The following is a 23,859-nucleotide window of genomic DNA, read 5'->3' as shown; positions in this document are numbered from 1 at the left end:
GTGCATGGTCTGGTGGGGTCATCACATCTGTGTTTTTTTTTTTCCAGAAAGGTTTTTCTGTGTGGTTTTAGAAAGACTGTGAGACCACCCCATGGCGCTTCCACCCACCCCATGGCGCTTCCACAATGTCTAACCGTGAAACCTGCCATGCTCCTCCTGAGCATTGTGCTAAGACAGTGGGAAGGTTAGAAGCGGGGTCCATTGGACTCAGTGAACGTTATCTCGTGTGCGTCATGGAGGAATTCGCACCAAACCCACATGGGCTTTCACCCCTTGCTTTTCCGCAGTACAACTGTAACATCTGCTGCACTCCTCCTGAGCATCGCGCTAAGACCACAGGAAGATAAATCTGAACTAAGTCCAGATAAGTTAGGTTTTTGCACCTGCCTTTTTAGCGAGCTCTTCCCTTGTGCTTTCAGCCATGCTGCTTTCCGCTTTCTCTATTTTGATACTGGATTATTGTGTCACAAACAAGTATTACTGCAGTTCGCTGGTAGACTCTCTATTGTAGGCCGAATTTCTATTATAGCAATTTGGCCTATGTATAGGTAGAAACATAAACGGTACATGTTTCTGCCGTATATTGCACATTCCTACTCTCCACTTTAACATTTAGCACTACTTTGACAATACAACCTTTCCCCTAAGGTTGAAAGCTCCTGGGCCCAATGTTACACAACGAGAGCGCAAACTCTACATTACATTTGGTACCTCACTATCAGAATCATACTTTCCTAATGGAATACTAACAATCAGGGAAGTATTCAGTTTCCTGATAATCTTCATTCACAGAGAGCCTACTGCAAACCAGTGTTACTACATACCAGGTGTGCTCATTTCAGCTTGACTTTCCATATTTTGTATGGCTGTTAAAAGAATCAATACATTCAGGTGGTACCTAAATTGAAAAACCCATTTATCCCCCACAAAATTTTGTCAAAATAGTAAAATACAAATAGTAAATTCAAAGCCACCAGCCATATGAAATATGGAACTCTAAATTTCAAAAACTGAATTTTTTAAAACTAATTAAAAGTCTGTTTCAGATATAGTTTTTCCATTGTCTGTTAAAATGAATCTCCAAAGGTATGCTAAATATTTGTCATAACCACAATAAGACAGAGGAAAGATTGAATCATTGTGTACAAAGAAGAAGTGGGAGCTGTTCTAAATGAACCTTAAAAATCTCCAAATTAGCCTGATGCATGCGCTCTTCAGGTTGAGGTGTTGTCCTGGGACTGGATGCCTCGTTGTCTGAAAGTATGATGACATCTGGAGAAGGAGTTTGTCTGTCACGATCAACTTCACTAAAAAAAAAACAAACAAAAAAAAAAACAAACAAAAAGTTAGAACATATAAAGTCTGAGGTCAATACAAGACAAATCAATTAGATGTATTTGTTTTCACTGCACTAAAAACAACTAACGGTGCTTTTCCACTGGCAAGTCGTGCCCTAACCAGTTAATGTGCAGTTCAGTTCAACCCCAGGTAGTGAGCTTTTCCATAAAAAACAATTGCCTGATCAGAAAACTGACCACAGCTGGACTGTTTCTCTCTTCTTTATTGCTGCCAGTTCTTCAAAGTAACATGCTGCTGGCAACGCTGATATATCAAGGTCATGCCACTGTAAAACTTAAAAGCATGTGTTCCGAGCGCTGCTCCTGATTAAACTCAAAATTGCTTCTTTGTACTGAGCAGGTAAACCATAATATTGCTTCAAAGTTTGCTGTAAGGTAAGAACAAGCCAGTCAATCAACGCCATCAGCTGTCAATCAAATCGCTTTGGCGGTATCCCTGGCTCGGTCCAGCTACTACTATCCTTGAATAGGTCTGAAAATCTGAGAATTGCTGGGCAGAGTCATGCTGAATTTGCTAATGAAAAATTAATCTGGTCGGACGTGGACCAGACCAAACTGGTTAGAGGCTGCTAGTGGAAAAGTGTCTTAAAGGCACTGGTTTAAAACAAGCACTATGATTGTTACTCGAACATCATAATTGTCTGAATATTCCAAACTGAATATTCAGACAATTAGGAAGATAAAACATGGTAAAACAAAATTGTAATTTTACTTCTCTACAACTGACATCAATGGAGAAAAAAGTACTTGATGCATTTTTGCTGAACCAAAACAGGTAAATCATAGAGATTAAAGATATTCAAATGGGATAGGATAGATGTGATTTCATTTCTTATAAAGATAATGTCACATTTCTCTCAATACATAATTAAAACACTGGGCTTCCATACAGTATTTGCTCACCCATTCAAATGACTGAAATCAGGTGTTCCAATCATTTCCATGGCCAGAAGTAAAGAAAATTAAGCACCTAAGTATGCAGATTGTTTTTACAAATAGCTTGATAAATTCAAGTGTGGAACTGTGTTAGGATGTCACCTGTGCAACAAATTCACTCGTGAAATTTTCTCACTTCTAAATATTCCACAGCTGTATTATAATAAAATGGAAGCGTTAGGGAAAGACAGCAACTCAGCCATTAAGTAGTAGAGCACGTAAACAGACGGAGCGGGGTCAGTACACGCTGAAGCGCACAGTGCATAGAGGTCACCGTTACACTCTGGTGCAATGGTCTCAATCACTACAGACCTCCAAACTTCATGTGGTTTTCATATTAGCTCAAGAACAGAGCAGAGATCCTCATGAAATGGGTTTCCATGGTGACCAGCTGCATCCAAGCCACACATTACCAAGAGCAATGCAAAGCGTCAGATGCAGTGGTATAAAGTGGACTCTAGAACTGTGGAGGCTCGTTCACTGGAATGAAGAATCACGCTTTCTGCATAAGGCAACTTGATGGATAACTCTGGGTTTGGCGGTTGCCAGGAGAACAGTACTTGTCTTACTGCATTGTGCCAAGTGTAAAGTTTGGTGGAGTGGGGATCATGGTGTGGGGATGTTTTTCAGAAACTGGACTTGGCCCCTTAGTTCCAGTGAAAGGAACTCTGAATACTTTGACATACCAAGACATTTTGGATAATTCCATGCTCCCATTTTTGTGGGAACGGTCTGGACCTGACCCCTTCCTCTTCCAACATTACTGAGCACCAGAGCACAAAGCAAGGTCCATAAAGACATGGATGGCAAGGTATGGGGTCAATGAACTTGACTGGCCTGCAGAGTCCTGACCTCAACCTGATAGAACACCTTTGGGATAAATTGGAGCAGAGACTGAGAGGCAGGCCTTATTGTCCAACATCACTATGTGACCTCACAAATACACTTCTGGAAGAATGGACAAAAATCCCCTCCTCCTAAATATTGTGGACAGACTTCCCTGAAGAGTTGAAGCTGTTCTAGCTGCAAAGGGTGGACCAATGTGATACTGATTAGGGATTAAGCTCATATGTGGGTCAAGGCAAATGGGCAAATACTTTTGGCAATAGAGTGTATTGTGAAAGCTGAAAAGTAAATTATAAAACAATATTTGTGTTTGTCAAAAAAGGCTAAGAGAAATATCTTGGGCAACAAGTTGATTCCCTTCTTGAAATTTATTTCATAAAATCAAAGAACCACATTCAGAGTAGGACACTAGGCAGTGATATGAAGGGAGCCAGCATCCAAGCAGTTGCTGGATTTTTAGGAAATCCAATTAGAAAACAATCAACAGGTGAAACAATGATTGTTGATTGTTTCAATAATGTTGAAACAGTCAACATTCGAGGTTTATTTGTGCATGTGGGTTCTGGACACTGTTTCATTCTCTTGTAAAAGAACAGCTCCTACCTTTTAAGATAGTTCCTTGATCTCAGATAGATGCAAATTGACATTGCTGAAGTCTACCACAGATTGGGATGCACCAACATATTGTTCTCAATGTTTGTTTTTTTTTTTTGTGGTAATTTTAAACTTTTAGTGTATTAGTAAACTGTCATACAAATCAAAGCAATAGTCTTGATTTTGTAGTCTTTAACTTTTCAGGAGATATGAATACTTTTGAGGAACGAAGTAACACAATGGGAAATTATATTCATTTGTACAATTCCTCACTAAATATCATGAAAATAAGACTGTCAAATGGTTAACTCAATAGAAATTGAAACGTTGTGAAAAGAGAAGGCTGTCTCCATGAGTTTCCTAAACGCAAAACAGAGGATTCAGAGGACAAACACTAAAGCAGGTGACAAACACTAAAGCAGGTGAGGCGTCCCATAGCTGGTCTGTGCTATTGTATGAAAGTTGTGTGCAAAGACAAATCGTTTGAAACCACGTGACTGTGCATCAGTTATTTGGCTTCAGACGAAGTATGCTGGACCCAACAAAACTTTATATTGTGCATTCTCGTTTGCCTTTCTTTTTGCTGTACTCTGAGAGAATATGCAGAGAGAATATATACATGTATTGCAGACTTATTAAACATTCCACAGAAATCTGAACCCAATCCTCCCCCAACTGTCAAATCAATATTTGTGGTTGGGTTTGGGCCATAAATATAAACTGTAAACCATATCCACTACTTTATTCACCACTACCTCAGAACTAAAAATAGTGGTATGTTGTACCACAACCTGTACCCTACAATACAGGTAGTGGTGTATAGCTGAGGTAATGGATAATATTTTGTGGACTACACCCAAAAAATATCATACATCTGTGCTATGAAGAAGTGCAGGAAAAAAAACTAAACACACTAATTATTAAATTAAAGGTGTGACCCTATTCAGAATACAAGATTACTTTATTTGCCATAATCTTTTAGGAAATAAATATTTAACTCACCATCTTCTTCCAGCACTCATATCCACTGGCTCATCCATAATGTTTTCCTTTCCATTCTTACTTTGACTGACATGAACACTGTGGCTACCAAGCCTTAAACTTCCATTCAGCTTCTCCTCATAAGCCGCACCCATTAGACTCTGGTGGTGGATGGAGCTTGCACTGGGGCCTTTTCCATCTCCAAGCGTCCCTGGGACCTCTAGGGCAGCCAGATCAGCTAAGTCCTTGCGTTTGAGAAGAGCAAGCATCTTCAAGCGCTCCATGGCCTCGTGACCCTCCATTTTTAGGCGCTTTGACAGCGCCTCCTCTCTCTCACTGGGTGACTCCAGACCTCGCTTTAACAGGTTGAGCCTCAGTGTATCATCAGACATCCGCTCCATCCTAAGAGGTTAAAAAAAAGAGAGAGACAGAGAAAAATAAAAGAATTAACAAAGTCCGATAAGACAAACTAACAATCCCTTCAGTCACAGATTTAAGACAAAAGGGTCCAAAACTAATCTTTGTTGGTCTGACAGTAATCATACTTCAATTTTTAACAGGAGATGGACAATACGACCAAAATATTTAATTGTCCCTCCCCTCCACACACACAGTGAGCTTTGGTATATCACCATTAAAATGACCTAACTGACCAAACAAAATATCAACATGCACAAAACCATGAATCATTACAGTCTGCCAAATAATCTAAGCAATCTTTTGCAATTGTGATATTGCATTCAGGTCTAGTTGTGCAGGTCTACTTCAACAAAAACTTTGTTGTTCCTCCTCAAATGCGACATCCTCTTAAGGTCTGTACAAGTGAAAAGAGACAAAGCAGATTGATACATGATAGAAAAAAATATATATGAAACAGCAGCTGCTCAAAACTACAAAATCAAGATGTGCATTGAGTTTTAAAAGTTCAAATAGTCACTGCATAGCGAAGTCAAACAATTAACCACTTTGATAAGCAGTATTTCTTTCCTCCCACACGATATGGTAGTAAAGTATTCCTTAAAACACAACCACAAGGCAGTGATAATGCATCAAATGATAAGACAGGATATGCATTTTCTTCCTGTGATTCATTTATATATTTATTTTTAAATTATGTCACACCCTGGATTCCATGGTTTCTTTTCACCAGGTTGTCAATTGTCCCACCAGGAGAAACAAGATAATTGATGTATTGTATAATAATGTAACCCCAGTAGGGGTTCTCCCTTCCTCCCCCCTGGGGGGAATGGACCATTCCATGGACCATGTGGACATCCACATGGTCCAAAAGGCAGGGTGTCTCCACTTATTCTATCACACAATGGGAATCCTGAAACACAGGAGACCCTGAGAGACTATTATAAAATAATAACTGGTATGTGAAGGTATTTAAAGGATGATTTAGTGTCTAACAAACTATTTAAATTTCAGTGTAATAAAAATTCACAGACATATCTTAATATTATTTTCTCCCACCCCAGTTCAGTGTTACCCAAACAACAAACTATTGGTAACACAGGGAGGCCTCAACCAGAAGAAGAAGGCCTTTAGGACTAAAGACAAGATGGAGACAAAGGCAGGACAGAGGGAAGTGAAAGGTTGCCTGAGGGAGGAACAAGACTCCTACAGGAGGGAGGTGAAGCAGAAGCTCTCAGAAAACTGCAAGAGGGATGTCTGCAATGGTTTCAGAACAATTACATGACAAAATTCTCAACCATTACAGAGGGGGTAGGTAAAGAGTGCCTTGCAAAAGTATTCTGTCCCCTTGAAGTTTTCAACATTTTGCCTCTTTTCAGACTTCAAACATAAAGATGTAAAACTGTTATTTTGTGAAGAATCAACAAGTGGGACACAATCGTTGGATGGAACAAAATTTTTATGTTGAACCAGTCATCGAAGCAATAAGATAAAATAAACAAAGTCAGTGAATACAAGATGAGGGAGGGGTGGAACATCAAATATAATTGATTGCCAATTATTTATTAGTAGCAATAATAGAACCACTCCAGTTAGCACCAGCTATACTAGAAATTCTTAAAGAGTACGGGAATCTGGATATACAACTGGTGAAAGTAAATCAGTAGCAATAATGTTATCAGGTGAATGCCTAAAAGAAAAGGTCAAGTTCAAATGGATAAATAAAGGGTTCCGATACTTGGACATCACACTTCAAATTTCAGTTATTCAAAGCAAATTATGAAAAGCTGATGAAGGAAAAGCTGATGAAGGAAATTATAAAAGACTTAGAAAGATGGGAGATTCTACCATTGACCCTAGGTGGAAGGGTAGAATTAATTAGAATGAATGTCTTGACAACATTATTGCTTGTCTTCCAATCACTCCCAGTTTCCATTTTTAACTCCTTTTTCAAACAGCTGGATAAAAGAGTATGGTTTGTGTGGCATAATAAAACAGCAAGAATGAAACCCAAAATGGTTCAGTCATCAAAGAATAATGGAGGGCTAGGTTTACCTGAATTAAGAAACTATTACAGGGTTAGTCAACAGAGTCCTAACCCTATGGCTAGCAAATGAGCAGGAGACAATATGGGTAGATATGGCACAAAGGGACTGCCCAAATTTGTCTCTAGATACACTACCCTTAACAACACAGATAGTTAAAAAAAATCTCAGGATTCATTATTACTGGATTTAGGAACAATATTTGGTCAAGATTATAAAGAAATTCAATTTACCTGACTCTATATCAAAAATAGCTAGGAATCCAGATCCAGAAATCTTTTAACAAATTCAAAGGGAATTTAATCTATAAAAAACCTTTTTATAGATTCCTGCAACTGTTCATCATCATGTGTTTTTATGTCACTTGGCACAGGTTTACACCTATATGAATCAAAGAGTAAAAGTAAGATATCCAGTAGAAAAAGACCGTGTCAATGTAATGAGGGCTGGTCTGTAATGAGACATAGAAAGACACCGTTTTGATAAATATTATTCAGCCATGCCTTATGAACAAAACTGACCAAGTTTGAAACCGATCTATCAAATGCAGAGGATGTAAATGGCGAAAATGGGGTGAAAATCTAAAATTCAATCCAAGATGGACAATTTTCTATTGGGTGTAGAGCATGGGTGCAGGAGACTTTTCTGTAGGTCTTCCAGAGTGCCAAATTCCATGCCTGTATATGCTATGATAAAGTAAGGTCAATGTGTTGGATGTTTTGAAAGGTGTCTGGTGAAGCTGTTGAGCCATTGATGTTGTGATTTTTGCAATTAAATTGAAATACATAACTTTTATGCAGGTCTGATGTGTCCACCAAGTTTTGTGAGTTTTCAGACATGTTAAGGCTAGGATGCACGATATTGGATCTTTGGTCGACATCTGATATGCCGATATAGTAAAACTCATTTGGCTGATAAACGATACCAATATTGATATTTTTTACTATACATACTTACTGAAACGAGATGGCTTTCTCTGGTGTGGAATTAAAACATTATTGCATCATTTTTGTCAATCTAGGCTGCTGTCAAATGCAAAAGCTAAAAAGGAGGCTGAAAATGATGGCAGCCCTTTCAAAATGGCAAAAATTTCAACTTGCATTATGTTTAATGTTACATTTATTAATGACATATGCTCTTTCTAAGACAAAGACACTCAAACAGTGGAACTTTGTCAATGGTTTGTCATATGAAAAATACACATTTTATATCAGTGAGTTATTTTGACAGAATGGTATATTACATTTTACAGCTACTATCGGCCGATACCGATACAATGTCAATAATATTGTGCATCCCAAGTTAAGGCCTCCAAAAAGCCAATTTATTTGACAGAAGAATCGTTATCAAAGCTGCAAGCAGCTTTGTAAGGATCTCGCAGCTCACACTCCTGATCACTGTTGAAACCAACATGAACATGTCTTTCTGCTACTGGACACTCTTTCAAAAGGGGTCACACAGGGCCCATCAGTGTAAAACATTATACTTCCTGTTCTCAGTGGGTGTGGCTTAAGTAATGTCATCATTTGCCTATTGGGTATTGTACAGAACTTGATGGTGATCAATCACCGAAAGTTAGGTGTCACCATGAGTTATTGTGTAACAGATAATTTCGTGTTTCACTGCACTAATATATGGAGGTGAGTTGTTCTGTTTTTTTAATCATTACACTGTGTTTAGTTTTTTTGTTCTGTTGTTTCATTTAGCGACACCAGTTAATTATATAACTAAGTTTTCACTGTTTTGATGTGGATAAAACAATGGATAAGTCTACTAATTTTAAAATTTTACCGTGTGAACATTTACTAATGAAAAACATTTACATTAGTAAATGTTTTACTACTCAAAACTACAATTTACCTGCAATGCATGTAGCTAGTGTCAGTGTCAAGCCGTGGCTGAATTAATAAACTTGTCATTATAAACAACTTATGTCAACAGATTATAATTAATAGTCATCTGTCTTTTGGACATAGCTGAAAAGCAATAAGCAAATGGAAGATATCCATCGGACAATGCTGAGGTGAAACATATTGACATGCATTTTTTTAAATTTTGTAAAACAGCTTTAAACACAACGCTGACTTCACAAATCATTCTACTCGAATGTCCAAAAAAGCAGAGCTTATATTCAAATATATTGCCTGAGTGTTTACATCCTTCAGAATAAGTTTGATTAAGGTCAATTTATGTGTGTAAAAACTTTTTAATCACCTGAATCATATAGTCAAAACTTATAAGTGAATATGCATTTAAAATAGCTGTTTCATGAAGGAGTATAAAGATAGTACAAAAAGCCCATAAGGCAAAAATTCTAACACAAAGAGCATGCTTCATTCATGTTTTTCCACCACTTCATTCATACAGACCCACCATTACTCCTGGAAGGGGAGGGGAGATACAGGGACCTGACTGTACATACCATGGTCAACAAAATTAGGATTTGTGATTACTTCTGATGCGAGTGGCATATTGTCCTAAAGAGGTGACAAGAAACTTTAAAAACAACAAAAATCCAGCAAGATCAGACTCCACACTTAAGAAAAGGTGAAAATATACATGTTTAAAATGATTAGATATAGTATTTTACATTAAGCATCTTTGAGCAAGATCAGATTTCCAATGAAAATTTGGTAAGCATGGAAAATATATCTACATAATAAGCGTACGTCTGTAGTTTGGTCAAACTGATAACCTTGTACAAACATATCTTTTACAAGCTGTAAATCAACAATGGCGCATACCAGAAAAATCAGAGTGATATTCAAATTACTTTAGACACATGCATGCAAATCCAGTGGAGCAGAGCAACAGGACAACACAATCTCTACACTAACTGTGCCACTAGAACAGCAGAATAATAACAGAAAGCGTCAAAAATGGATTTCACTTCGGAATTCACCTACTGCTCTTAAACCGCCGATTAGGATGCAAACGTTCGCTCGGTCTCAGTAATGCTTTGTCCCTACTGTAAAATGCTGGTTATGCCGTCAGGCGCCAGGCAGCCATTTAGGTGCATATGGAGCTAGTTGAGTCTTCACGTAAATGGCTGATGCATTTAGATTTTTTTCTTCCTAATTGCCGAGGGCCATCAGGACTCGGGGCCTCCTCCTGATGCGTTTAAAAACGCCTCTCCCTGCAGTACTGCTGGATGAACCACGTAAAGCATCTCGATTCGTTACTGTGCGCTTTCAAACAGCAGCATTAAGCAGGCTTTTTGGATGAGCACAGCTCTTTCTCCAGTCTTCGGTTAACCCCTTGAGACTGGATCAAACAATGAAAAGAACTGGAGGCTTTCCAAAAAAAAAAAAAAAAAAAAACGCTTCCATCACAACGTCATAAAATCTCTGTTGACAATGCCAATATAAAAGAAAACAATCACACAACACTGAAGCCGTCAAGACAACAATACCCATTTTCCTAAGTCTCGATATCTTGAAAGGTAAATGAACAGTTCAAAGCGGCGGAGCTGGTCGCAAAAATGTCAGCCTGCATCAATAAATAGCAAAGCCAATGCACTCTATTGTCTGATAGCATATCAGCAAATTCACCGGCAGAAAACCGACACAGCAATTCATTAGCCGTTCTACTGCAAATCGAACTCCACTGTCGAGATTTTAAAACATCTCTGCTCAAAGCCAGGCCTTGCGCAAGTCCTCGGACTCACCTGTGTGTCGTTTCGCCTCGGTGTGTACCGTCTCCGGGTTCACGGTCCGGTCCCCCTGACGCGTTGCAGCGGATTCTCACCACCAGTCCCCGGCACCGGCAGGCAGCACTGACCCGCTGATTGGGCCTCGACAGACTCTCATCCCTTCGTTGCAAATAGTAGGAACGCTCATTGGTCAGACAGTTACTCATGAAAACCAGACGAACAAACGAGTGGCTGTTCGTTTCTAAAGCAGACTCAGGAGGATATTTGATTGGTCAGTAATTTCCGCGGTGGAGAGGAGAGAAATTTGATTGGTCATGGGGACTCCTGTTTGTGTGTGGACAGAGAGCGGTGTTACTTCGAGAGGAGCTAAAAACTATGTTTTTATTTATTTTAGGTGGGCTTTCAGGATCTTTCACGAGTCTCTATAAGACATTACAATACAACTACTTACTTGCAAGAGTTTCTCGGATTAGGCGAAGCTAAATTTACTTGCTCTCAGTTTAACGCTGGAAAATAATATTTTATCAAATCGCCCTATTTGTTATATTTTTGGGGGTATTAAAGTATAAAAGATTGAAGGAAGATCAAACATTACTGTCACAACTCAGAAAATGTGGCTTTAGTAATGTCATTACTTAGGAAAATCCAATCATTCTAAAGCCATGATCGCTGCAGAAAGCTCCAGGGGGATCTTTATCATGTATTTTGACCCATTGTGGGTCAATTTGACCCACAGTGTCCTTGATTATGGTTTCCCAACATCAAACAGTTTCCGACTGTCTCGAATTATGTCTGACCACCCCACCTGTTCTTGCTTATTACAATGTTGCTGAGCCTGTCACCTTGACATGCAATGCATCTTGTTTTGGTCTAATAACTGCCTGCATGTTAAATGGCAAACCCATGGCTTTTGTGTTCTAACGGATACAGACACGGTAGCTCAGATAAAAAGGGAGCTATTTGAACTTAGTACATGTGTTTGCATGTACTAAGTTCAAAGACTTAGTATAGAAAGATGTTATACACAGCATTTTTAAGTGAAGGTTACATAGTCACTTGTTTATGCTATAAAATGTCACTATATGTGCCTGGAAAACACATAATACAATCCCTTTAAGATTTAATAAGAATGTCACAGACGCTACCTGTACAGTGTAGTGATCTCAAACTATCAACACACACTTTGTCAGTAGATCTCACAGAGAAGGGAGCAGAGTGTGCCAACCTCCCTAGCTTGGGTATGTCAGTCATATCGACATCCCAATGACAAACCAGGAGAATATTTAGGAATGTGTTATTGAGGAAAATCTAAAAAAAATATTTTCTGCACTTCCACATGTAAGACTTAAGGGCCACTGTTTCCCTGGTTGAGGTAATCATTTACATTCTTTAACAAACAAATAAATCAAAAACAGATATTAATGAATCTAAATATCTTTATTTGGTTTTAGGCATGTTGGATTTTGTTCCACAGAACAAAATCAAAAAGGTAAAGCAGACATCCAAATACAGCATGTTTTCATACAGAGACCAACAAGTATGGAAGGAATTAAATGTTTACACATCACTTTCTAATACCTCTTGACCAAAACTATATGGGTCTATTTCTTCTTTTAAAATCCTACAATAAACCTCAAAATAATAAATCTGCCTCTTTTAACAGCTTCGGTGTAAACTCAAAAGGAGGATATTTAACCACAAGGAGCTCTTAAATGCAAACATTGGAGAAAATGTTGCCCCACTGAATTTTATTCAACAATATTAGCATATTTTATTATGTATTTATTTTTTATTCAGTGCTTATGGGTACTCTCGGGTTCTGAATTTATTTTATTGATCATAAATACATTATGATTACGAAATTAAAGCCAAACATCTTAGATGTAAATATATTGTTGCATAAAGCAATGGTTAGATGTTTTAAATTAAATATTGTCTTTATTTTTACAATACATCTGGGACTTCAGTAGGTGTTATTTACTTATTTTTTAATTACTTGAAAATATTTATGTACCAAAATCACTTTTAAAGAGCTAAAATTTGACCATTGCAGGGCAAAAAAGAAGACAAAAACAAGAAACATACGGTCATCGTGTCATAAGGGTTCTTTAAATGCACATGCTGTGTACAAATATATGAACAAAAATGAAAAATGGCAAGTTCTTTGAGAGTCTACACTCTTGTAAATATGTACTAAGTATATTCAAAATGTGTAACAAATGAAATTTGAGATCTTGAATAATTACAGAGTTTTTATACAAACCATTATGAAGACAATCCATGTGGAAGATTTGATGTATTTATCTGATAATTGAATGTAAAAAATGAATGAACCAGTTCTTATTGTAAATTAAAACGTGGTCACTCGACCACCAATATTCTAGGATGCAGTGTTTTGAGTTAAATTCCACATAAAAATATGCTATCAGAGGTTCCTATTCAAAGTGAACATGATGATCAAATTAAAAGTTAAAGAAATGTCCAAATCTGAAAACGACCTACTTCTTTCTGTCTTTGGGCTTAGGGTAGTTTAGTAGTTTTCAAAGTTTTGTATGTTACTAAAAATTAAATTCGGTAATTGAAATTGGTCTGAATTATAACTGTGTTTGTATCTTTTCAAATTCTTTTGTGTCATAGGCCACAAAAGAATTTGGGCTGAACAAATTTACAATTTTAAAGTTTTCATGAACAAAACTTATATGAGTAAGTGTTCAAAAACATGCAGCGGTAGAATCAAAGCTTTATTTCCTACTAACACCACCCGCCACTTTCTACTTCTCTACAATTTAACTTTTTAAGATATGTTACTCTTTTTCTTCCCCTTTCTGGTTCCTTATAACAAAAAGGTGAATTTAACTTAAGAAAAAGGTGATGTAACACTATGTCTTATTAAAGCAAATTTTACAACAAAACATATAGAATTGCAAGAAAAAATCTGAAAGTCACAAATTAATGAAAGAAAACATATGTGCAAAGATATTCTGTGCACAACTATGGAAATGGAAGGATCAGCGGAAATGAAGAGCACATGGAAAATAACCTTTTCATAAACAAGCAACATGTTTTAATTTTAATCACTAGTTTAAAAGCTACATTTCTTCATAAATTCGCTTTTTGGTTTCACATTGATTTAACGGTTATTCAAAAAGTGAACAGATAAAAGGCCTTTAATTTAATGCTTAACCTCAGACAGACATAAAAGGTAAGATGGTCTTAAGGTTTTATTAAGGCTGTATGGCTGAGTCCTCATTTGAGATAAGGTAGAGAGAGAGAGAGAGAGAGAGAGAGAGAGAGAGAGAGAGAGAGATAGAGAGATAGAGAGATAGAGAGATAGAGAGATAGAGAGATAGAGAGATAGAGAGATAGATAGATAGATAGATAGATAGATAGATAGATAGATAGATAGATAGATAGATAGATAGATAGATAGATAGATAGATAGATAGATAGATAGATAGATAGATAGATAGATAGATAGATAGATAGATAGATAGATAGATAGATAGATAGATAGATAGATTTCTTCCTTTCTTTATTTCTGTCTTTCTTTCTTTTGGAACTGCTGAACTCACCAACTACCTGTGTTCTTTGAAACACCTTCTACAATTTGCTGCCCTTCAGAGGTATCCATTTGACCCATTCATTGTTCTGTGCTTTGGTTAGGTGAACGTGTCAAACTAAAGGCTCTGAATGAATAAAAAACTTTTTTGGTTGCAAGTTTCTTTACAACATACAAATAGTTGGCAAGAATTCAACAACTTTATACATATTTTTTCCTTTGTGTGCTATAAAGTAAGTTTTTAGAAATATGCAATATCTTAACATCTGGTCACTTTTAAAAAAGTTAAATGCTTGAATCAAGAAAATAGTTTTATGTCTGATAACTAGACTAACTTTAAAGCTGTTTTGAAAATATTCCATTTGAAATAAAATGTAGATAAATCAAACTCAGAGATCTTTTGGTTTAGTTTCTGTTAAAGCAATCATATGGACATTATGTGACATCAATCAAACATAAACAACCTAAAACTGAAAGCAAAATGCATGTATATACTGGAGAAAGCTAAATAGAAAACTAATATAATGTTTAAATCTTTGGATACAATTCAACTTTCCATAGCTCTTTTTGGAAAGGCTTTTCTGGTGACAGTCTTTGTTCGTGCATTCTGGAAGATTTCATCTTAAAGCTTCTTGAGGTACACACTCTGTCTCAGAAGTTTGAAGTAGGTTGTGTGATGTCAGGAAAAATTATTTGCCAGATGAAAGCATTAATGGAAATCTATTGTTGCTTCCAAAGTGTCTCAGAGCACTACTGGTAATCCATGTTTTCCATTACATGGAACAGCTTCTGATGCCTTTTGCAGAAAAAGAGTAAGGCAAGTTGAAGTAAATATTTAGCATCCAAGAGGTTGCAAAGGTGAGCATCTGGTGCAATAAGGTTTTTGGCTTTTTCGGAAAACACTCCAACAGGTACAATATGGTTCCCATGGTATTCGTCCTCTCTGGACAGGATACGTCAGTGACTGGCATGGCACATAACTGGCATTGGTTAAAATAAAATGCTAATTACTAGCTTTATTTGGTAGGATAGCTAACAGACTTAGCATTGGTGAGATACATATAGTGTGTCATAATTATATTTTCTTTGGACAAAGTCTGAAAATATTTCTAACCCTACTTTTGGGTCAAACAAATCAGGAAACATTTTTCTTGTGAGATTTTTTTTTTAACTTAATGCCTTTTAAACTGATGAGACTACTTTCTAATCAATCATACCTCACAACAAAAGCTCCCAGAAGCCACTGCTTCTCTTACTTTTAGATTAACAGGGAAAATTGTCACAACATACATCATATCATCTCAGTCATATAATAAAATTTGGTTTCAGTTTGGGGTTTTTAACTGTAGTACAAATTGTGACATGTCAGTTTTTCATCAAAGATTAGTAGAATAGAATATTTTGGTTATGAAGCAGACTCCCAGTGAAAAAGTGACATGTCTGGTGTAAATACAAAATTAATTCTGTCATAAGTCATTATCAGGAGAAACAATAATTTCTCAGCAAACAGTCATATTAATAGAGAAAGAAGCTCATGTGCAACCACACAACAACAAAGGCAATAAGCTTTGGTCAGAGGTAGGGGAAGAGATTGGCTTCAGGCTTATGAATGACCAGGATATATCCTTGTCTACAAATGAGCACATAACTAGTCGAAGGGTTTGGATAATATAGTGATTTTCAACTGGACTTTGAAAGAAGTGTAAGAGAGAAAATGAGTGAGGTTGAAGTGGTAATATTGACTGATGTCAGCCAGTTCCGATGCCAGAAACACCTGTTGGATTCTGCTCGATTATGACTTGGCAACGTGCAGGACGTACCATCTGCTGACATAGAGAGACACAACACCAAAAGGTCAAGAGAGCACAAAGTGTTATAAACTGGAATTATCTGAATTTCACTTGTCATATAACCATTCAAGAACTAAAGCAATGACATGTCTATCAGACATGTCTGCCCCTTAAATTCAGATCTTTGTTTGTTAAACACTAAAAACAATAAATGACAACTCTGAAACAAACATCTGCTTATGTTGATCTCTATAACAGAACAGTTTTCAATTATTTATTGCACCAGGGAGCTGTTTTATGAAATAAGCTCACTGAAAATGAAAGATATTCACATGCTAGGGGACTTGTTGCCATATTTCTGAATTCTGGACCAATTAGCATCTGTTTTACTACACAAAACTCCATGTGTAAGGCTGCTTGTTATAACAGTTCACCTGATCATTTGATATTTCAGCTGGATAACTGCAAAGCTATATTAATTTCCAAAATGTTAAAGTCCCTTTTCCTACATGCTATTAGTACTTCAGGAGTTCCTATAGATGTCCTCAAATTGCCACAGAAATATGATCTGAAAATTATTTGAAATTGCTGTTGTAACTAATGACGTTTTACTATTTAATTGTTTTTCTTTTTTGGATAATGTCATCAGAATGGAGAGATTCACATTTGATTAACTGAGACAGATGTGAATCAGTTAATCTGAGACACACATTAACTGAGGCCCAATCTGTGTCTCAGATTAACCTGCTTAATAGCAGGTTTATAATAGCGTTATTATGAGCGTTATTATTAACGCGGGTTAATAATAACCTGCTATTAGGCATGTTAGTAACCTGTAGCCTAATAACCTGCTTAGGCTGCAGGTTATTTTCAACCTGTAGCCTAAGCATACAATTTTAGGCAATGATGTTAATCAGCTGAGAAAACAGTGGCAAAATTATTTTTGTTTTTTTTAAGAAATTGTATTCTGTCCAGTTGGGAGCCTTATCCTGGCAGGCCAATAGCCTTCATTCTGTTTTTCTACAGAATTATTCTAATGTAATGTCTGATCGCTATAGTTAAGATTCTAAGCACTGATACTGAACCCCATTTAAAAATGTCATTTATTTAAATTTCTTGGAGAATGGTTGATGTTGCATTTAGAAATTTCAGCCATTAGTTTGTCTCTGTAGCAGTTCAGGGATTAAATAGAGTTAACGTGTTAACTTAAGTTCAGGAGCAGGGCCACGCCCAAACCACACCTTAAATTTTCCAGACGGCCTATTTACACTCTGCTCACCCACTCAGTCTGTTACATTTCATCAATCCCACCCTTCCTTTCCCATTACCTCTTTCATTTAATTCTCTTTTATTCAAAACCATGTTTCGCTTCTTTGTGCTGCAGGTTTTGTCTGGGGGTCCTTTGCAGGCTTGGGAGAGTAAGAAGATCTGTTTACCATAGACCAAACCCCCATGCAGAGTTTTCACCTCCCTAACCCTCCATCATTCTCCCCAGAAAACCAAATCAAGATCATTCATCCCTTCAACCCTTATCCTTTCATCTATACATCCCTTCATCAATAAATCTTTAGATGTATATCTTTGTGGTGTGGTCCTTGCTAGTGAATGGTAATTTGGGAAAATCCTGCTCTGGTGTCTCTGTACAACAAGCTTAACCACACAGAGCCAAAAATCTGCATGTTACTGTGTAAAGGGGCATTCTTAAAAATGTTTTACTGTGTACTTTGTTACACTAAATATGTTATAGTTTTGTGTTATTTTCACCTGACAATATTCTTTTTGGTATTTTTGAAATTAACTGCCAATACAAAAGTGTAGTTCCTGTTTTCATGACTTTAAACTCTTGCACTTTTCTGTTTATGCTTGGCTCACAACTGCAAGTGAACTGTAATGCTTTCTAAAACGTTTGCTACTATTTAGGGGCCTTAGTTTAAAAGACAACATCAGAATAAATACTTTGACATGCAATGTGGACAATCTTAACATAATATGTATTCTCTCTGAAAGTTTAAAGAAATCACCTGAGCTTCAGACTCCATCTGGGGGTAGTGAGTTCCCCCTTTAGGGATGTTGTTCTGTCCTGCATGGAATCTTGGTATGGGCCAATTGACCTGCATTCCTTCACTGCAGAACAGGTTGTGAATAATAAAAGAAATGTGGACAAATAACCATAAGTGAGGAAATAATTTTTAGTGTAACCTTGTCCATATCAGTGAGCAATACATTGTGTGCACAATTATTAGGCAGGTTTTAGTTTTGGCGACATCACCAGTTTTTGAATATTTTTCAACTCCAACCTGTACAAACTTGAATGCTTATTGAATATACACACATATCCAGCGTTGCCCCAAGGCATAAGCAAACTAAGCAGCCGCTTAGGGCCCCACAGCTACGCAGGCCCTGGGGCCTAAAACTCAAAGATTAAACTGACAGAATCAGGTTGTAGCCAAGGTAACAAAACAATCTAAAGATTGAACTTTTACAAAGTAAACTTGCCAGCTCCTTAAAATCTTACATTTAAATGTTAAACAATTTAAAATATTTTGATTTATCTCTGCTGAAAACATTAAATCAAATTTAACAGCACTGATAATCTCTTAGGTCATTTATGCCTAAATATGATCAGCATTACAGTTTTTAGATCCACTAACTGATAGCTTAATTTAATTTAGATTTAACAGAAGTAATTGATACTTATTTTAATTGTACTTTTTTATTTGCTGTTTTTGAGATGCTATAGGTGTGAATTTAAGCATTGTCGGCAATGTCTTCTAGTAAGGTAATTACCTAGTAATATTTTACATTTCCTGCAATACAAAACCCCAGTTTACCACCTCAGTGGTCCAACCACCAGGCTTAAGTTTTCTGGGGGAAATCTTCAACATTTACGTTATACTTTACTAATCTAGAACAAACTTAAAAAATACTATTTACTTAGAAATCCAGAACAACTGGAACATTTTAAAGTGTAGTTTTTTTTTAATTGTGCTTGTGTTGTTTTTGTATTTCTTCTAATTATTGAAAACACTTTCGAATTGCCTTGTTGCTGAAAAAGTACCATATAAATAAAACTTCTTCTCATTGCATATCACTTAACAGAGTGCCTAGCTTTTCTATTAGAATCGATGCTCCACATATTTAAAAAAAAAAATTATATTTAATATAAATTTAAGTAACATTCCTTATTTGTGCACACAAACTTGACCAGGAAAGTTTATTCTGATTCTGTCAGGACCCCAGATTGTTTTGCCTTTTTTTTCTGTTTACTTTCCTACTTTTTTTGTTCTATTGTGATTCATCTTTGTTCTATCTTTTATTTTAAAATTTTTTTTCTTAGTTGTTTTGTATTTATGTTTTGACGTGCTGTGTTTAGATTTTCTTTATTCCTTATAGATTTATGTTGTCTCTTCCCCCCAAATTTGTTTACTTCTCTTTCCCATTTCTCTCCGTCTCCCACAGCCTGCCTTCTGCTTTCTCCACATAGCTGCACCTTGTTTGTAATTGGTAATAGTCCATTTGTGACAGAATGGACACGGGAAATAATTTTCCTCCCTCACCTTTTTTTTGTACTTTATTTAAGGACTGTAGACGGTACTCTTAAGCAGCACTTCTCCCACTCAACTGATATATTAAACTGCAGTTACAGCAGTTCGCCACCAGATGGCACATTGAGCACGGTGAGCACTTTGACTCAGTGAGCCAACGGAAATTTAGTGCAGTGACGGCTGGTCAGCGGAGGCGCTCACTGTCGCTCTTGTTTGTTAACAGTGTTTACCGAATAAAAGAACCTGAGAAAATCACACTGACTAATCATTAAATGTGCAACACATTGTTCTACGAATCAGGCTCTCTCATCACTGGCTGCTTCCATTTGACTAATGTTCATGGCCTCCTGTGTGTTCCTCCATGTTTTTTTTTTAAAGTTGCTTTTGTAATTTTTCATCATTTACCTCCTGGATTCCTGCTTGTATTTTGGTCCAATTTCAAACACACATTATGACAGATTCTGAAAATACAAGTTATTACAAAAACGAAGGGTTTGAATTATACACAGTATAATAGCTGCTACATAATAGCGAAAGGATGCCATGCTTGTTGGCTCTTACCTGCAACGGTATCCAAATATAAGAAAGAGGACACAAAAGATTATGGAGGCCGTGCCAATATGAATCCCAATGACGACGCTGCCCAGAGAAGCTTCAGCATCCCTGCACTGACATAACCTGTTTCCACCTTTTGCAATTACAAATAAAAGAGAACAGATGTATTTTATATCTTGATTGATAAATCTGGTAAAAATGGTATTAAAAGGGGATGTATTCTTGCGTTGAACACTCACCATTGATTTGGTCACTTATGCCTTGCCCTGCTAGTGACACCAGCCTCTTGGAGGAATCACTCTCTCCGTTTCCATTGTAGGCCACCAGTTTAATTTCATACACAGCTCTAGATTCTGGAAGGCAGAGGGTCAGATGGAGTTCCTTAACAGTGAGTGATTCTATTAATGAAATGGAAGATGTTACTTTGCATTAATGCATTTTTAATTAATCTAAATTAATTCCATGTCCTATATGCCAGTATTTTGTTAATATCCTACTTTTATTGGTTTCTGTTGTGTTCACTATTGTGATCCGATTTTAGTTTTGTTTCCATAGTTTCGGTAATTCTTACCAATATTTTACTATTTTACATTTTCATGTCATTCCGTTTCATATTTTTCTTCAATTGTGTAGGTTTTCATCTATGCATATGCAAGCAGATCACCGTCTTGTTATTAAAGTGCATTTCTTGTTGATTATAGGCAGATTTTCTCTGAATCTACCTCTAAATTGCTTGGTTCCTTCCTACACTGTAAATGTAAACATGGCATTTATGGAGGATTATTCTTTTTTGCTATGATCTAAGGACAGACATGTTGAGTCTGAAAGCAAGATTTCATGTCTTTTTCTCCAAACTTTTAATACTTTCGCTTCGTTACATTTATATTTTGAAAGCAGCATTTCATGTGTTTCTTCTCAAAACATGTAATGATTGCACTCAAAACTTCTTGCGCTCACATGGAGTCTCTGCAAAGAGTAAATTTTTGCTTGCAAAACTCTAAAAAATTAGTAAAATAAGACAATGTGTAATTTTTTATTTATACAATGTTCTTAACAAAAAGTGCCAGATAGATTCAGATACATATAATAAAGGGTCTATTTATAAAAAAATAATAATACAGAGGGATCTGAGTGGAGTGGTCGACTGCTCCCAAAGTGATTCATGAGGTGTCCATTCTTTCTGTGCTACTGATTCCAAACAGCTACTGATCTTAAGCAGGATTTTGTTCATTTTACTAATTATGATAGAAAAAAGATTTAAAGTCCTGCTTTCAAAATGTAAATGTAAACAAAAGAATTAAAAGTTTTAAGAACAAAAGAAATTCAATCTTGCTTTCAGACCGAACATGTATGCTCTTGGATTATGGCAGAAAATTTCCCTCATTGGTATTTAATTGAAAGTAATAAGTTAACTTACATCAGTTTTCATGAAATTGCTGTCAAAACTCACTTTTAGTAAGTTACTTTGAATTTGAGTTGGATTAATATAGAACAAATATGTTTTTGATAATTGTGCTTAATTCCAATACAAGTACAAATTCTTTACTTGAGTTTTTCTTTTCTTTTCTGGCACCAGTAATTTATCTCATCTGACTTTTGAAAAGAGACCAGTCCTGACGTTTCCATGAACAGGAGTGCATTTATGTAATATATCTCCATGTACCATTTTAGCTTAAGCTAGGCTGGTAGCAGTATGCTAACTTTAGTTGCCAACAATAACAATTTGTGCTGCTTCCTCCCCTCACCCCCAGATCATTAACACAGTTAATTGCATTGTTTTTACATGCAAAACTCTCAAGCTAGATCCTTCGAATTGTGTTTCTGGTATTGTCTGTAAATCTGACACATAAGCAACACCTGCAAATGACAAGAAATGGATGAGAATGAGAAAAAATATTTTTGTGTATATTATGCATTTCAAATAATACATAATAACTTGAAAAATTAGTAAGTAGTGAGTTCTAGGTAGGTACTTTTTTCATTAGTTATACTACTTGACATAGTACTACTTAGTTAAACTAAATAAGGTTTTCTTAATCTTGAACTTACATTGCTTATTTTGTAAGGGAATGAGTTTGCATTTCTTTTAAAGTAAGATGAACACTGTAAAAATGATATTTTACAGTGGGCCTGCCTTATGGTTCTCCAAGTACTTCAAACAAATCTAAAAAAAAAAATCTATTTTTTACATTTAAAGGTTATCAAAATAAATGGACTGATTGAGATTTTGTTGGATACATAATTTACAGCAAGTGTCGCATACACAAAAAGTAATGGTTTCTGTTATATGATTACTATTATTTTATTTTTATAATTTGCTATTGAATTAATTGATATGTGTTTTTGTGTATATTTCTAATTTCGAGAGTCCATTTTAATTAATGTTATTGCAGTAGCAGAAAACTACCAGTGGGAGTCAGTGTGCTCCAGAGAACGGCCTCAGAACAGATTCCAGGAGGATTTGTTCAAGAGGCATTTGCTGCTGCTTCGCTACTCCTATCTGTTCTATCCTGTTTAGAGGAAAAATCAACACTGACACCAGTCCTGGTACGTGTAACACAAGGCGTTTTCAAAGAGCTGGTTATGTGTTTTTAATCAGTGCTCACTGATGATGAAAGAAGTTTCATTTGTTATTTTTACAAGACTTTGATGAAAAGAATGCTACTCACTACTTTGGTCCACTCTTGACCATCACTGCCATTTGCAGGTGTTGCTTGTGCATCAGATTTACAGGAATACCAGAAACACAATTCCAAGGTTCTCACTTGGCAGGCGTGGTGGCATTCGCGGGCATTGCCCACCCACAAAGTCAGCTGTTCACCCGCCTCCCCTCCTGGACTGGAAGCTGTTTGCTGTTTTTTTTTTTTCACCTTAAAGTGGTTAAATCTCTTCTATTCCTATGTCGATTTGATACAGTAGAGACCTCCTCACTTCCCATATTTGTGCCTTGTGTCACCTTTTTCAGCAGTTATAACGGTTTAATCAGTTGACATGTCGTAAGCTGTTTTTCCGAGCCACATTTATACGCAACATGAGCGCTAGGACGCTCTTGCTGGGTTTATACCTGTGCAGCAGCGAAGCAGGTGTCCTTAAAATAAAACACACTATGTTAGTTTAATATGGCCTAGCTTCAGATAGAATGATACATGGATACTTGTTCTGATGTTCTGCTTTGTGAATGTGCTCCTGTTCATGGAGACACTCAGACTGTCTTGTTTTCATGAGTCAGATGAGGTAAATTAGTGGCTCCAGAAAAGAAAAAAAAACCTCAAGTAAAACATTTATTCTTGCATGCAGTATTGAGCTTGGAAAAAAAAGTACAATTATTATAAACTTACTTTTTCTAAATCAATTCAGCTCAAGTAAAGTGAGTTGGAGAGACTTGTCAACTACCACTTTCAAGTACTTACTAAAAAGTGAGTTTTGATAGTACTTTGATGAAAACTTGCTAATTTCAATGAAATAAAATGTTGCATTTACAGTGTAGTGGGTGCTAAAATGTGACATGCTGATGTATAAATCTGCTGACACTTTAAATATAAAATCCTCAAGAAGATCAAGATGCTTTTTTATCTGACATG

At 36.4% G+C, this 23,859-nt stretch overlaps 2 protein-coding genes across 4 annotated transcripts in view; both read right to left on the bottom strand.

Moving 5' to 3' along the window:
- Positions 1-11,040, bottom strand: part of gatad2b (GATA zinc finger domain containing 2B) — a 42,998-nt gene extending 31,958 nt beyond the window's left edge. For 2 of the 3 annotated variants that reach the window (XM_055021974.1, XM_055021975.1), the window contains exons 1-3: positions 10,845-11,040; positions 4,737-5,117; positions 1,178-1,307 (exon numbers count right to left, since the gene is read on the bottom strand). In XM_055021974.1, the coding sequence (XP_054877949.1) occupies positions 1,178-1,307; positions 4,737-5,117; positions 10,845-11,035 (702 nt within the window). In that variant the 5' untranslated portion in view covers positions 11,036-11,040. Of the gene's footprint in view, positions 1-1,177; positions 1,308-4,736; positions 5,118-10,079; positions 10,447-10,844 lie in introns of those variants that run through there. The other variant, XM_055021976.1, reaches the window with a different exon arrangement.
- A 5,096-nt stretch (positions 11,041-16,136) lies between these two features.
- si:ch211-57n23.4 (immunoglobulin superfamily DCC subclass member 3) overlaps positions 16,137-23,859 on the bottom strand; it is a 33,468-nt gene continuing 25,745 nt past the window's right edge. Inside the window, exons 11-14 of the mRNA XM_055021977.1 lie at positions 20,518-20,631; positions 20,291-20,411; positions 18,200-18,320; positions 16,137-16,214 (exon numbers count right to left, since the gene is read on the bottom strand). Coding sequence (XP_054877952.1) covers positions 16,137-16,214; positions 18,200-18,320; positions 20,291-20,411; positions 20,518-20,631 — 434 coding nt within the window. The remainder of the gene's footprint in view (positions 16,215-18,199; positions 18,321-20,290; positions 20,412-20,517; positions 20,632-23,859) is intronic.

Source organism: Poeciliopsis prolifica, unplaced genomic scaffold (assembly GCF_027474105.1).
Source record: "Poeciliopsis prolifica strain line A6 unplaced genomic scaffold, Auburn_PproV2 SCAFFOLD080, whole genome shotgun sequence".
Lineage (NCBI taxonomy): Eukaryota > Metazoa > Chordata > Actinopteri > Cyprinodontiformes > Poeciliidae > Poeciliopsis > Poeciliopsis prolifica.
Note: the sequence above shows the minus strand (reverse complement) of the source record. Positions and strands in the feature narration are given on the sequence as shown.